Source organism: Tyto alba, unplaced genomic scaffold (assembly GCF_018691265.1).
Source record: "Tyto alba isolate M040663 unplaced genomic scaffold, T.alba_DEE_v4.0 Super-Scaffold_1, whole genome shotgun sequence".
Classification (NCBI taxonomy): Eukaryota; Metazoa; Chordata; class Aves; order Strigiformes; family Tytonidae; genus Tyto; species Tyto alba.
The window spans coordinates 12,173,146-12,187,833 of NW_024881261.1; the positions used below are offsets into that span (position 1 = coordinate 12,173,146).

General features: G+C 47.3%; 1 protein-coding gene across 3 annotated transcripts in view; it reads left to right on the forward strand.

The window, feature by feature from the left end:
• The first annotated feature begins 473 nt into the window (after window positions 1-473).
• The window catches only part of XPNPEP1 (X-prolyl aminopeptidase 1), a 32,053-nt gene continuing 17,838 nt past the window's right edge, over window positions 474-14,688 (forward strand). Inside the window, exons 1-8 of one of the 3 annotated variants that reach the window (XM_042797879.1) lie at window positions 474-542; window positions 1,715-1,810; window positions 4,535-4,665; window positions 10,098-10,161; window positions 11,906-12,010; window positions 12,347-12,439; window positions 13,375-13,518; window positions 13,907-14,002. In XM_042797879.1, the coding sequence (XP_042653813.1) occupies window positions 4,549-4,665; window positions 10,098-10,161; window positions 11,906-12,010; window positions 12,347-12,439; window positions 13,375-13,518; window positions 13,907-14,002 (619 nt within the window). In that variant the 5' untranslated portion in view covers window positions 474-542; window positions 1,715-1,810; window positions 4,535-4,548. Of the gene's footprint in view, window positions 543-1,580; window positions 1,811-4,534; window positions 4,666-10,097; window positions 10,162-11,905; window positions 12,011-12,346; window positions 12,440-13,374; window positions 13,519-13,906; window positions 14,003-14,688 lie in introns of those variants that run through there. The other 2 variants (XM_042798384.1, XM_009964943.3) reach the window with 2 other exon arrangements.

Here is a 14,688-nt window from a genome sequence, read left to right on the forward strand (position 1 = left end):
CCCCTCCTCCCTTCCAGGCGGACACCTGACAGTGGTTTATCTTTCTGCGGAGGCTTTAGGCAGAGCAGGGGGATGCCGGCATTTTCCCGGAGCAGCGTTCAGCATCAGAGCGCATGCTGCGGGGTCCCCAAAGCCCGTCAGCTCGGCGCGGGGGGGCGCGGGTGTGACCCCCAGCGCCTCCGGCCCTGCCCGGCCACGCCGCGCGGGGAGAGGAGGGGGAGCGCGCGGCCGGCCCCACGTCCCCCCACCCCGACCCGGGACGGGGGGTTCGGGAAGTTTAAGCGCGAAGCAGCTGGAAGAGGCGAGCGCAGAGCGCGGTTAGGGGCGAGCGCTCCGGTTTTCTCCGACCCCCGTCGCTTCCCGCCGACTGTGACGCCAGCCCCGCGTTCCGCACCGGCTGCCCGCCCTGCTCCCGGCCCGGCGGGAGCAGCCCCCTCCCCACCTCGTGACGTCTACCGCGACGTCAGCGGCGGGTAGTCCGCGGCGGCCCACGTGGGCGCTGACGTCGCGGCGGCGGCGGGCGGCGGGCGGGACGGCGGCAGGTGAGGCGCGGCGGGGGCGGGGGCGGGGGCAGGCCCGGGTGGGCGCAGCGGGGTTAGCGGCGTGAACGTTCCACGGGCGTGAGACGGGGGGGGGGGGGAGAACCGGGCCCGGCCCGGCCCCGCCCCCGCCGCCAGCCCGGCCCGCCGGGCCCTGCCCGCGCATCCAGGCCCGGTCGGGGTGTCCAGGCCCCGAGTGGCCCTGTCAGCCTTGCGTAGGGCTGGGGAGTGGGTGGTTTTTGGCTCAAGGCTGGGGGTTTCGGTGAATTTGGGGTACAAGTGGCGGGGTTGGTGCCTCAGCGCGTGGCTGTGAGCGCTCGGGCTGCCCTGCCTGCGGCCAGCCCCGGCCGGAGAGGCCTGTTCTTGAGGTGGTGTCGGTGGTTCTTGACAATGCGAGCTCACGTTTCTTATTTTGAACGAGTATATATGTAAAAGAGAAAGCGAAGGAGAAATTATCGGAAGGACAAGTGTATGTGAAGCGAACAGGACATAACCAGGCAGGGTGGTCTAACGCAGCAGCAGGCCCAGATGCAGCCTGACCTCCTGGCCTCTCTTCCCCGCCGTGGCACTGACGCACACTGACACCGCCGGCCTGGTGTCCCCAGCCCTCGCCATCGCTGGCGCCTGGGGTTGCAGCAGCCCATCGCTCTGTCTGCATGTGGGAGGCCGGGGGAGGTGCCTGGTTCCTCCAGCAGCATTTTCGTGGTTGCTCTTTGCCCTGTGTGTCTGATGGAGATGCTGTCCAGGCAGGATCTGGCCTGGGCTCTTGGAGGGCTGACTCCTGTGGAGTGAGGTGTAGATAACGTATGTCTAGACAGTGACAGATTTTGAGATCCAACTCTGACTGCCATCAAGCTGCAGTGATACTGTGCATGTTACTTCTGCTCTGCCCTTAGTTTCCCCATCTGTGAAATGGGGATTGGCCTCTGACAGAATGATTGCACAAACAAATTGGCATAAACCAGCACACGCTTGCAAGATTTAATCGTAAGTCTTGACAAGCAAATGCCTGGCCCTCGATATGCCCTGCTCCCCTATGGTTCACCCTCTGTGCACCTCTAATCTTGCCAGTGGAACATAATGCTAATGCATTTTCAGCTCTTTTCTGGGGGCTGAGACTGTTTTATGGGGGGCAAAGTTTGCTAGCTGTTTCAGTTTGCCCTTTGCTTTCTCAGGCACCGTGGAGCTTATGAAGGCCAAGCCAAGAGCTGAATGGTATTTTGTGTGAGCAGAGGCAAGAGGCATCCAGACGTGGGGAACTACAGAGGCAGGTAACATGGCAGTCTGATATCTTTTAAAAAGTTAGGGCAGGGAATGGGACTGTTTCTTGCACTGCTAAATCCACTACCTTCATTTCAGCTGTGTTTGGTTTTAATCACTGGAGTGATTAAATAATGATAGAGAAGCTGTTTTAAGTTTGTAGAGGCTTATAATTATGGCCAAGAAAGGAAATGTCACCTGTTAAAAATTATAGGGGGACCAGGGTAAATGACTACTAAAGATCTGGGAGAAAATAGCTTTTCTTTCTCCGGAAATTGAAGACAATTCTATTGGAAAGTTTGTGGGGAATTTTTTTAAAGTGATTTCTGATACTGTAGGGGTTATCTAAAATATATGTCCTCCTTAATATGGGTTTTGTTGCTAATCTAGCTTAGTTGTGTTTTTAAGTACTAAAAGCAGATCTTTCAACTGTAAGAGTACCTTTTAAATTATTTTTTTTTTTGTCCTTGAAAGAATCTCTTGCTTGCTAAGTAAGCCGTGGCTTGTCAGCAAGGAGCTTTATTAAAAGGCAAAGCCTTGTCATTCCTTGCCTATTTAAATGAGACTTTCAGGCTCCTGGGAACAAAGCACAGGTCAAGGAAGGAAGCTGTGTCCTTATGAGTTTGTAGAAAGAGATTCTTTTCTGCTGCCTAGTCACTATGTTGTTACTCTCTCCTTTGTGTTTTTCCTTTGTCTAAACATAAATCAGCAGCAATGTTATAGAATGTTACAGCAGCTCGTTACAGAGGACAGACAGAAACAATCACAGTATAATAAAGTTCAGTGTAGCCTGCAAACACTGTATAAGACTATGAAATTTGTCCTGGAAATAAATCTGAGGTGTAATCTAATCCCAGTGAAGGCACTGGCATCAAGATACCAATTTGAGGATTTACTGTATGGTGCCTTTTGAGCTTGATTTGCTTCTTGTGGTCAGGGTTTTAAAACATTGTATACAGAGCAGACAGTCAGTCACACAAAAGTCTGGTGTGCTTTCAACATCCTGTGATGAGATGTGTGAATGGTGGTCTTGGGTTGAGACTTTTACACCTGAATGCATCAGATCTTGGTTCAGTTTCTGACTTGGTTACAGTGGTGCTGTGTGACCTTGGTCAAATCGTCTTTCAATGGCTTGTGAAATGGAAACAGCTTTTCTGCCTTCCTATTTAGATGGCAAACATCACAGGGCAGGGACTGTGCCTTTCTGTGTTTTGACATAACACTGTAATGTCACTGGGGGCTCCTGGTAGTTAGGGAGGTGTATATAGAATAAGTGCTTGGATAAGCAAAAAATGTTTGAGACTTGCATGCTATTCGCGTCTCCTATTTGTGATTTGTTTGTGGACATGGCTGTGAAATGAACTGTGAAATGAGATGGTCAGAATAAAATACTGCATAGCATGGCATTCAAGCAGCACAGAGCCTATGCACCTTGTCCTGAAAAGTGGCAGCATTAAGGTTGTAAGATCCCAGAATGTTCTTCAAAATGCGAACGGAAGGGGATTATCCCACTTTGGGCACCCTTTTGTAGATGTGAGTGAAGAAGAGGTGGAGAGAACCTCTGAAGAGATTCAGGTTACTTGATTTTCATAGGCTTTCAGGCCAGGCCTCCCCCACAGCATGAATATCCTCTGCTGCCAGCTGGTACCTTCCACTGCAGCCTTCACTGGCGCCAGCACAGCAGCACGGCCTGATGCATGACTATGCGCAGTGCTTGCAGCAGGCCCAGCTTTTGATGCTTTCTGGGTGGCAGACTGAAAGGCTGGTGTTCACTGCAATGCCAAAGACACATCCAGTGCAAAACCACAGCAAGGGAGGGTGACTGACCAGTGCCCTTCTTTTCCCCTCTGCTCTGCTATCTTCCATCCAGTCTGTGCCCCACCCCTGCCTGCCTGACACCAGCTGAGATCTGCAGAGCATATGCCAAAGGTCTTCAGAGAAGGCTCGCTTAAGCCTCCCTTGTTGTTCCGTGGCAGTCACTTGTGAGAGTTCAACGGGTGTTCTTCCTGTTTTGATTGTGTTCTTGCTAGGTGAACTAACATGCAGCTCAGAGGTGAATATGGCCAGTGAACATATCCCTGTGCTCCTGTACTTGGGAGCAGATTTATTTTATCTGAGTTAATCGCAGATAAAAAAGTGGTCACTGATCCACTATGAAACCCTGGGCTCCAGTTAAACTTCTAAAAATCACATTCTTAATTGGTCCACTTCTGAGTTCCTGATGTGCATGGCTTGCTCTCCCAGCAGCCTGTGCCACTGTGACATATTAGCCACAGTATTTCTGCCCACAGAGTGAAATTTTCTCTCTGTGCACATGATGAGTCAGACAACTTCTGGTATGAGGGTACTTGGAACTGTCAAGATCACATGCCAAGACCTTTCCTGGCTGTCACAGGGTATGTCTGGGGTGCTCTGGTTCCTGGTGCTGCCCACGTGCAAGAAGGGTTGTCAGGTGTGTTCACCACACAATGTGTGGGTCACCATTGGGCATGACAGCCCTTCGCCAGGTGGGAAAGGTCCTTTACAGGATAGACCAGCTTTGACTCTCTGGCCTCAACCTGATCCTTCATTCTCAAGGAATGTGAGTGAAGTGATAAGACAGTAGAAATTCTGGGAGGGATGATGCTGGCACAGTTACCCTCAAGGGGAGTTTCCGGTGGTGAAGTCTTCCAGCCTGTGCATGTGAGTGGCTCAGGACAGCTGGAGAAGCTCTGATGTTTTGTGCTTTGTTTTAGTTGCAGGTAGGAAGATGAGTCCAAAAATTACAACAGAGCTGCTGAAGCAACTGCGGCAGGTGATGAAGAGTCCCAAGTATGTCCAGGAGCCTGTCCAAGCCTATGTAGTGCCCTCTGGAGATGCCCACCAGGTATGGATGGATGGATTACGGGAATGATTGCACTTTCCTTTCATAAAAAAATATATAAAAGCTAGGGATAACTAAAATCACCCTTTGTTCACTTGCTTTAATATTTCTAGCATAAAAGCCTGGGTATCCTGAGAAACATGCTGTTGGAAAAAGTTTCTGGAGTCTATTCAGGAGGCTGAGGTTTTTCTGTTCTTGTAACAAATCAGCATGGATGTTCTACCAGCAGCTTCTCATCAGATTGACTCCAGAGAGCTCACGCTGAAAAAAAAGGAACTTGCCAGAGCACTTGCTGTTCCCATCCTGGCTGTTGGGAAAAATGGATTTACTGGGGGAGGAAAAGGCATTATGTGGGCTTTGGTTTCCCCATTAGCACCTCCCGATTAACACATACTCTTATGTGAGGTGGTGAAGGATTAGTTGCAGAGCTTTCCCTTTGCTAGATCCAGTTCTCTCTTGAATTTGCTGCCTTATGGTAAAGCCCTTGAGATCCCACTCAGAGGGGCCTTTGGAGAGGCAGAGAGGGAACAGGCCACAACGACACTTCCCTTTCAATGCTGTTCTGCATCAGCTTGTGCTGTGCACTAAAGACAGGAGAGGAGTCTGAGCCCAGGGTGGTAACCCATGGCAGTAACTGTGTTGTGTGCTCCTTCCACCATTAGGATTTTTGTAGTCCGTGACATTAATTTTAAATCACTGAACTGCCTTTTACCTCCCCTGCCTGCTTATATGCTAGTTTCACTCTTCTGTTCACTCTGCTAGGAGACCCAAGAACTGCCAAGGGTTTTCCCCTCCTCAGCCATTTTCAGGAAACAAAAGACCTGAGGCTTTTCTGGCTTACACCCAAAGCTGCCTTTTACCCCAGGGTGCGTGAGAGCAAAATGCAACTGAATCGGAACCTTTGCCCTTGATTTGGCACTGGGGTGAGCTGGGTCCAGACTTGCCTGTATCCTGGGACTGTATGTGCAGCATCATGTTTCCTCTTAGGGAGATCCAAACTTAGGCAGGTAGAGGGAAGGCGTTTTCTGCAGCTGCTATTGTCTGCTGCATTCCTGCCTCAAGCTGCCTCTGTCCATATATAACTCTGGTTTCATTTCACTAGACATTAAATGCTGTCATGTGAGTTGAAGAATGTGACCCTCAGGACTTCTGGATTTTTCTATTGCTTTCTTTTCCTTGACAGAGTGCAGTTAAGCAGAGAACCCCATGTTGCTATTTCCTGCTGGGCAAGTTGGTCAGGTTTCTCTGCAGAGCAAATCTATCTGAATGGAAATGATTACTAAAAGCTGCTGATTCTGGCGCCTCCTGACTAGCTAGTGGAGGGTTTTGTCTGTGGGGTTTGGGAATTGGTGCAATTTTAAGCATTGGCAGAAACCTGTTGATCCCAGAACAGGCTTACTGATGCCAGGTAAATTGTGATGAGCTGCGATTTGCAGCTTCCCCACGTTCTAAGCAAGGGTTTGTTTCCTGTACGCAAATAAGAACTTGACAGCCCTGCAGTCAGGTTTTGCTCTTAGGCAGCTCCCTCCATGACTCAGAAGACTGCAGTTTAATGATACCCAAGCTTTTGGTGGCTTGAGCTATTTCCTCCCCACAGCCCAAGCTACTTATTGCTGTCCTTAGCTCTCAGCTGTTCCTGAGGCTGTCTGGGGATCCATATCGGAGAACTTGTCAACAAAGAGGGCTTTCCCTCTTGTAGTGTTGACACAGGGTTGAGATTGGGAGTAACTTTATTCCCTTCTAGGTTGCAGAAGAACCTCTGTATTGGACTGATGCTGATACACCCCGATGCTGCAACTTGCTGACTTAATTTCTCTTAGTAACATTGGGAATGTTTGAGCTCTGAGCTCTGTGATGCTTCTAATACTGGTTTTCCTGCCAAGGCTAGAAGGCTTAGGTTATAATACTGCCAGGAGGCTTGCCACCAGTTGTATCCTTTGCTTTCCGTGCTTAGTTGTGTAAGGAGCTGAAAGACTTGCAGAGCTTCTCAAACACAGCTGGCTCTGACTCTGGCTTAACCAAGGCTGCTAATACCTTGGATTTGTGGCTCTTGCAGCGAGCCCTGAATGTTGGCTGCTTTGATTTTTGAAACTTATGATGCTGGTGATAAGAAGTCAGAAGAAACAGACTATTTCCTTGGGAACCTGGGTGAGAATTTTGGGAATGAGGCACCTAAGTCCTCTGTGGTGTGGTTAAAAATGCCTGTCTGAGCTTTTGGGTTGTTGCAGTGATAAATGCAGGATCCATTTTATGTTGAGTCACCCAGTTTACATTGAATCTGGGAATTCCATATGGGAATTTTCAGAGGTTGGTGGAGCTTTCTTCTTAATGGGAGGGAATGATGTTTGGATTAAAGCTTGGGTTTGGAGCCAGTCACAGCTTAACTGGGTCTGGCTTCTACCCCAGGCCTTGACTCAGTGAAAACAAATTTGGTCATATCTGGCTGGTCTTCCACATCAAGGAAACACCTGCCCAGCTCAGGGCCCCCTGTTTGGGTTGGCAGAGATGCTGTCTTCTGCTCAGGGCTGGCTCCTCTGACACACACTTGTTCTGAGCTGAGGAATCAGCAGAGTTATAAAGCAAGAGACGGCTTGTGCACAGGTTGCACTGACCTGTTCCAGATCTTACCAGTATAGTTAGGTTTTTGGCAGTGAATACTAACCTCCCTCCAAGTACACAGCAGTGTTTGTTCTTTAATGGCATCAGTGTCATAGCTCTAAGGGCGGCAAGCTGCACTCCTTATTCCTGATCTTGGTTGACATTAGGATAGAATAAGCCTTAACGTCTTAATGGCCCAACCGTGCAGACTCTGGTGATAAGCACCACTGATTTTTTTGAGTTCTTACTGGCTTAGGTGAGGGTTTCTATGATGCAGCCCCTAGTATTGTTTGCATGTCAAGGACTGACAGGTGTGGTGGAAAGCAGACGTGAAAGGCCTGGCGAGGGCCAGGTTGAAGGCCATCAGAACTGCAAGAGAAGCCCCAGGGAAATACCTTGTTCTGACTGTGCTGCAGCCTGTACTTTGTGTGGCGTACGCAGGTGTTCCCCTTGTAATTTTAGCTTGTGCAAAACACGGGCTCATCTTTGTGCGGTGGGGGTTGCTGCATGGAACAGAACAGGTGGGTGTGCAAGAATTCAGGCTGACAGATGAATGAACCATCTTCCCCTCCAGATCCCTCATACTTCTTTTTAAAGCCTGTCTGCCTCATTGTAAACTCTTACAGCATTCCCTGCATTTGTCTGTGAATGGGACAACATGAGGTATTTCACACACAGTTAAGGTCTTTGTTAGTTTAGGTCAGCTAAACTACATCTAAAACTGATAGACTTTTTTTCCTTTCATTTTTTTTTTAAATTGTTTTAATCCATTTTACTGTTCTGTGCTGTTAGTGCGGCTAGCTCACTGTTAACCCTTCCTATGAATGTGAGATTGCTTGCCTGCACAAACTAGCTTGTAATCTCTGCTGTGCTGGTCAAAAGAAAGACAAGAGAAGTCACTGGTCTGATTTGGGATGTACTTAGTGATATGATCCACAGTGGGAAATTTCCACCGTTCCCTTTCGGAATCAGACCCTGGGAGATGGTGTCCCAGCTTTGAGCTGAGAACTGTAGGAGAGAGGCAGTCGTAGCAGTCAACAGGCTGAGTAGTTGTTAGGAAATACTGAAATGGGGAATCCTGCTCAGGTCTGGCATCGCTCTGTCTTCATATTCTGTCCTGCTGCTGTGAGACAGGCAGCTGGGGAAATGGACGCTTGATTCTGTCCTCTCTACCTGCTGGTTCCTCTGTCGCTATTTTAAAGGGGTTTAGTGGTGATGGGAGGTGTTGTGGTGAGCTGAGGTGGATCCACCCAGACAGCTAGAGGTGTGTAGAGGGCGGTCAGCTCTTCCCGAGGTGGGTATCCTGACCACTTTCCTCCTCACAACTGCTGAACATGTGTCACAGGTCTGTGGGTTCTGTGGGGCTGGACAGGAAGAGGCACAGGGATCTGGACTGGCTCAGAGATGAGGGCACCCATGGTCTCAGTACCTGCCCTGTTTCTGCCAACTTTCATTAGCAGTTGGATAAAATAGAGGATTTCTTAGGAGCATATCCCAGGAATCTTCCCTGGCAATCAGGAGCAAAAGCTTAGCCATATCCTCTTTTGAGCCATGGGTTTTGCTGTCCCAAGGCTCAGTTTCAAAACGTTAGTGGTGAGTGCTTGGTAGCTGCTGCCTAGGGCATCTCCCACGAGGGAAGAGACTTCTCACCCCTGTGCTTTGAACCCCCTGCCTTCTTTAGAACAGTGAAGAGTAACAGATTTGAAGGGAGTATTTTCTGACAATCAGGTGATTTAAAAATAGCCCTGGCCAGAGACGGAGAAATGCAGTATCTATCACAGTAGGAACTAAAACCAGCAGAGAATCAGTCTGATTTCTTAGCTCAGTCCCTAAAATGTTCTTTTGCCACAGTGCAGCTGGGTGCAGAGAAACTTTATGGACAGAGGAACTGACTTTGGTTTCAAACCATTTGTAAGGTACAAATCCAGGGGTTTTGCAGCTCAAACATCAGTGCTGTCAGCCTGGATTAAGCTGACTTGCTGAGCCTAATTAACAGGCCTACTCAGCAGTTCTGACCTCTGAATTTGCCAGAATGGGATCCCATAAAAATGGTGTGTGGGCCATTTCAAGGTACAGTTGTTCTTTTAATTTTGGCAGCTCCTGTTGGGTATCTGTGCATTCTCAGGCTTCTCTGTAATTCTGCCAACGAATGTGTCCACCAACACAGGTTGTGATGGGTTTGGGATGAGGATGGACTATTAGTCTTTGATTCCCTCTCGCTCACCAAACCATGGTCTGGTGGTTTCTGGTGTAGTTGAATTTTGAGTAGGCCAGGAAAAAGCATCTAATTTATGAAAGGTCCTAAGGGTTAAAGTTTTTACAGTTTTACCACCTTGATTTTCTTTCAGTGTCATTATTGTGGAAAAGAAAATCTTAAAGGGATTCTTATAAGTTCCAGTGAAGGGAAGATAGTGAATTTTACAGATTTTATGCGCTGATTACTCCGGTCTCCAAGATCAAGGGATGCTTCTGGTTTCTCTTCCTTTCACATTGCAGCTTCAAAGGCAGCATTTGTTTGTTGCCCAAAGGGGAAGCTGAGTGTGAAATAAACATCTGCAAACTCTGAAGCACTTCAGTGTTTACAGAGTTTGTGGGAGAAAAGTGCTGCAGCTTTAAAAAAAAAACACAACCCAGTTGGATATAAGTACAGTATAATCACAGATGATTAAATGTTCCAGTGGAGTAGAGCCCAGTATTTTTTAACTCATTTTGTTCTCTCTGTGGCGTCCTTTAGGAGAAAAAGCTTATCAAAGTATTTATCATCAGCTGATTTTTTTTTTTTTTTTTTTTTTTTTCCCCTGCTGCTATAAATAATTTCTGCCTCTCTTGTTTTCTAGAGTGAGTACATTGCACCCTGTGACTGCAGACGGGCGTTCATCTCTGGATTTGATGGCTCTGCAGGTACCATTCCAGAACTTGGGTTCTTGCTAATGCACATAATTCCCCTGTAAAGAAATAGTCTCATTCATGGTATAAAGTCAGGATGGAAAAGGAAACCTATCCAGCTTGTTTGGACTGTTTTCTTCCTATTTCAGCATCTGCAGAGTTATGTCTTGGCTACCCGCTGGAATTATGTAATATCAGTGCAATAACAAGTTTTCAGAAAATGTTTGACCCCTGAATGAACCTCTCGTAAAGTAAAATCCTGTTAACTCTTTAATGTGGTGCTTGTAACCTACGGTCATTTCTTTTGATGTGCAGCCAGTATGAACAGATTTTTACATTCACTCAGTCCAAACGGGCAATAGTAGATGGACTTTAGCTAGCCTTTCTGTTTTAACAGAGCTGGGGCCAGAAACACTGCATTTGGAAACTGAATGCTGTAGAAAAGTTTGCTTATCTGGCCGAGACAGGATGTTTTCTTGGCTGTAGGATAGGTCTGTGTTTCAGAAGACCTAGTTTTTACCCTAGCTGTGCCATAAGCTCTGCAACTTATTCTAGTGTGTGATTGTTGGAAAGTCACTTTTGTCTGTTGAGGTCTTTTTCCCTCCAGTTGTAGATCTGTTTAATAAATACTGCTACCTGTGTGTTTGGAGAGTTCATTCATCAGTTTCTATGAACCACTTTGGGACCTCATGTGGAAGCTGATCAATCCAGGGCTGCGGGCTGCTGTTAATGGATAACATGAATCCTGTATTAACTTCACACCTTCTGTGTGGCCTGTTCATAACAAGGGCCCAAAATAGAGAGGAAGGTCTGTGTTCCCAGCCTAGCACTCAGTGAATCAGCGAAGTTTCATACAGGGGCTCACCTTGTGTTTCTTTCATGCTGAAGCAGCTTAAAATGGCATTTGTGTTGGGTGAGTTTGGTAGAAGACAATGTATTCATATTTGGAAACTCCGCTCTGCTAATCTGGGCTTCAGTTTCTGATGACAGAGAGTATGATGAAGGTGCAGAGACTTGAAAGATTTGGATTCAGTTTCTGTTTGTGCAATCGTGTGTTTTGTTGGTGGTTGTTTTTTTTTTGTTTTTTTTTTTTTTTTTTTTGATTCATCAAGGGCAAGGCAGCTTGAGTGCCTTGCTGAGATGTCATTGCCCCTTGTCTGTCTGCTTGCATCCCTCCCATCCCTCCATCTGGAGTCAGTGGAATGGGACAGACACTGAAACCAGCAGAAGTTTGTGTTCATATTTCTTGTTCAGCTATCTCTGCTAGAGCTGTAACATTTGGGAATGGGGTGCAGCTGACAACTTGGAGTGATACCCATGTCTGCTGTCCTAGTAACAGCGGTTTCTTGTGGATGGCCAGAGCCCAGGCTTCCTCCCTGTAAGAAGATGGGATGGAATCTGGGGATGTACAGTGTATGTTACTGTGACAACAGCCGAGTGGAGACCACAGTCTCTGCTTCAGAAGGTTTGGAAAGCCCCATTTACCCAGTTCCACTGACTGGCTAAGATATGCTTAAGTGCAGTTCATCTGAGACAATTCATTAAGCTGCATCCTTGTGCGTACTGTCTCTGGATAGGATTTGGAAGGTTGTAGGGGAAATGGTGAACATTTCCACTGAAACTGGACTAACTTTTGAACACTGAGCAGAACTGCCTTTTGGGGAATTGGGGTGCAATTCAAGCACTCCTTCTGCTGTCTGTGTCTCTGCATGGTAGCTGCCACCTCTAAATCACTGAATCTTTCTGCCTTCCTGCCTAGGTACTGCTATAGTAACTGAGCAGCATGCAGCCATGTGGACAGATGGACGCTACTTCTTGCAAGCTGCACATCAAATGGATAACAACTGGACACTCATGAAAATGGGTACGCAGGAAGTTGGGATACAGCTCCACTGATAACAGAGAACAATCACAGGCTATTGGGTCATTTCATACATGTTACGACTTGGACTGTAGGGATACCCCATCATTCAGGGGCTCAGGGACATCTTGGACCCAAGTGCTGCTCCTGCTTTAGGTCCTGTGACTCTTAGTGCCCATGGGTCTACACATTCATTAGTAGATGTATCTGATGTGTTAGCTTGGACTTGTTGGGTGGTGTGGGAACCCTTCAATATGACTGTTTCTTTGAATCTCTTTTTTTCTTTTTTCTTTTTTTTTTTTTTTCTTTTTTTCTTTTTTTTTTTCCAAATCCGTGGAGGTCTGAAAGATACACCAACTCAGGAGGATTGGCTAGTGAGTGTCCTCCCAGAAGGCTCGAAGGTGGGAGTGGACCCTTTCATTATTCCAGCTGGTTGGTTTTACTTGATTTTATAACTGGGTTGGGCAACTAGATTTTGCATCCTTGCATCTCTGGTTAAACTGTTGTGTGATGGTATGTAGCCAACCATGTTTCAGCCCTGATAGGGTGGTTGGTTAAACTGTTATGCAAAACAGGTTGGATGTCGGTTTTAGTCATGTATCATGAGAGCTCCACAGCAGTGCATTGGCTCCAAAGCACAAGGGATGAGAACTGCTCTCTGGGTGACCTTACCTGAAAAGCAGAGTCCGGATCCACCCTCTTCTGTCTGTGTTTTGGCTTGTCACAGGCACTTCAGTGCAAAGTTGCTGAATGCCTTGGCCAGCATGTGAGCCAGAACACCCAGGCAAAACTCATGTTGCTGCTACTGCTTGGTGGTCTTGGCATCTCTAGGAAGCACATTCCTGGAGAGGTGCCAGATATATCGGATGAGTGAGTATCCATCTACTCATGCTGCAGAACATGGGGCCCAATCCAAAGGTCACTGGAGGCAAGGGGAGACATTTGTGTGATTCAGATGGGCTAAGCGTTAGTCTCCTGGCTGTGTGGAAGCCCATTTCATCTCTCATCTAGCTTAGATTTAGCATGGTTCTGCACTGGGGTAGAGGACACTTTTACGGCAGTGACCCCCTTACCGGGGTGGCTTATTCCAGTGACTTCTGTCTCCCCCATGGAGCAGTTCTTCAGCTCAAGCATGAGGCTCCAGGGCTGCAAGGTTCTGTACCTGCTGCTGAGTGTAGCAACTGAGTTTGTGGAACTGTAATTGCAATAGCTTTTGCTTTGTTTGTTAAGGGAATGGGAAGGAGGAGAGCCTGGAAAGAAAGGAGGAGACTCAGATTCTTGATTTTGACCCCTGTGAACGAGGCTGTTGTTGAACCAGTGTGTGTTCTTTAAAGCCATCACTCTTGACTCTTTTTTTCCTTTTGCAGACCAGTGGAAGAGGATGTCCAAAGCCTTGAGAAGTGCTGGCCACGACCTTGTGCCTATCAAAGAAAACCTGATTGATGCAATCTGGACAGATTGTCCTCAGCGCCCCTGCAAGCCTCTCATCACGCTCGACCTGAGTTATACAGGTGATAATTTTGACTCCCAATAGACAGGGACTGTTTCTACTGTCCTATTCCCCTTTGCTTTCATCTTACAAAGTAGTGAGAAAAACACGACTGCAGCGCAATATGATCTACTATAAATAGGTCAAGAAGGTGATTGTACATCAGCTAATGACCCCTTTGTCCTCAAAACTTCAAATAACCATTTGCTAGAGGCTATATAACTTCAAAACAGATCCATGGATGTCTGGAGGGCAGCTTGTTTGAGATAATCCATATCATTTATTAGAAAGAAGTGTGGAACACAAGCACAGTGTGTTCTGGGTACCTCCAAAATCCGGTGTGTTGGTCTGTGTTTGTCATCTTTACCAGTAAAGTTGGTGACAGTAGCTTTTCATACTGTGTTTTGCAGGGGTCAGCTGGAGAGACAAAATTGTAGCCCTCCGTTCAAAAATGGCTGAGAGGAAAGTCCTGTGGTTTGTGATAACAGCCTTGGATGAAGTAGCATGTAAGTCTTTGCATCTCCTTTCTCAGTTCTTCCTACAAAATAAATGTACTTCCTGCCTTGGAAAGGAAGAATCTTGCCAGAGTGAGAGGCACTTACTACAGCCAATGTGTTTGTTAGAGGTCAGTTAACTTGTATCAAGTGCAATGGCAGTAACAGGTCACAAACAGTGAGCCTGTATTTCTACAGGGTGCATTATTACACCAGTGCAGCTCCTTACTACATTTTGGCCCAGGAAACACAGCAAATCATCACCTTTGAAAAACAGCCCAAGCAAAGGGAAAGGAAAGTTATATATAAAGCCTGAGGCAGTTTGAAGGGAAAAAAAAGACCTGTGAGATTTTCTGGCTGTAAAATATCCTGATTCTGCCTCACCCAGTGGGAAGATGGAGACTTTTTTCTGCTGTGGAGGCTGGGCTATAAACAAAGCAATGCAACATGTGGCTTTGTATACATAAGGCAAGGGTGGGGTACACAGCATTCACAGTAATCTTCCTAATTGTCACGACTTTTTAAGTCAGTCTCTACCTCACCAGTGTTTGGCAAATGCTTTGGTTAAAACAAGTAATTCAGGGCTCGACTTGTATTTCCAGATCATTTCGAACCAGGGTCCCACTAGAGTCCCCTCTGTGTTTGGGGCCCCAGGATGACTAGGTCTCCACACCCTGGCTCCCAGCCCAGTGTGTAGG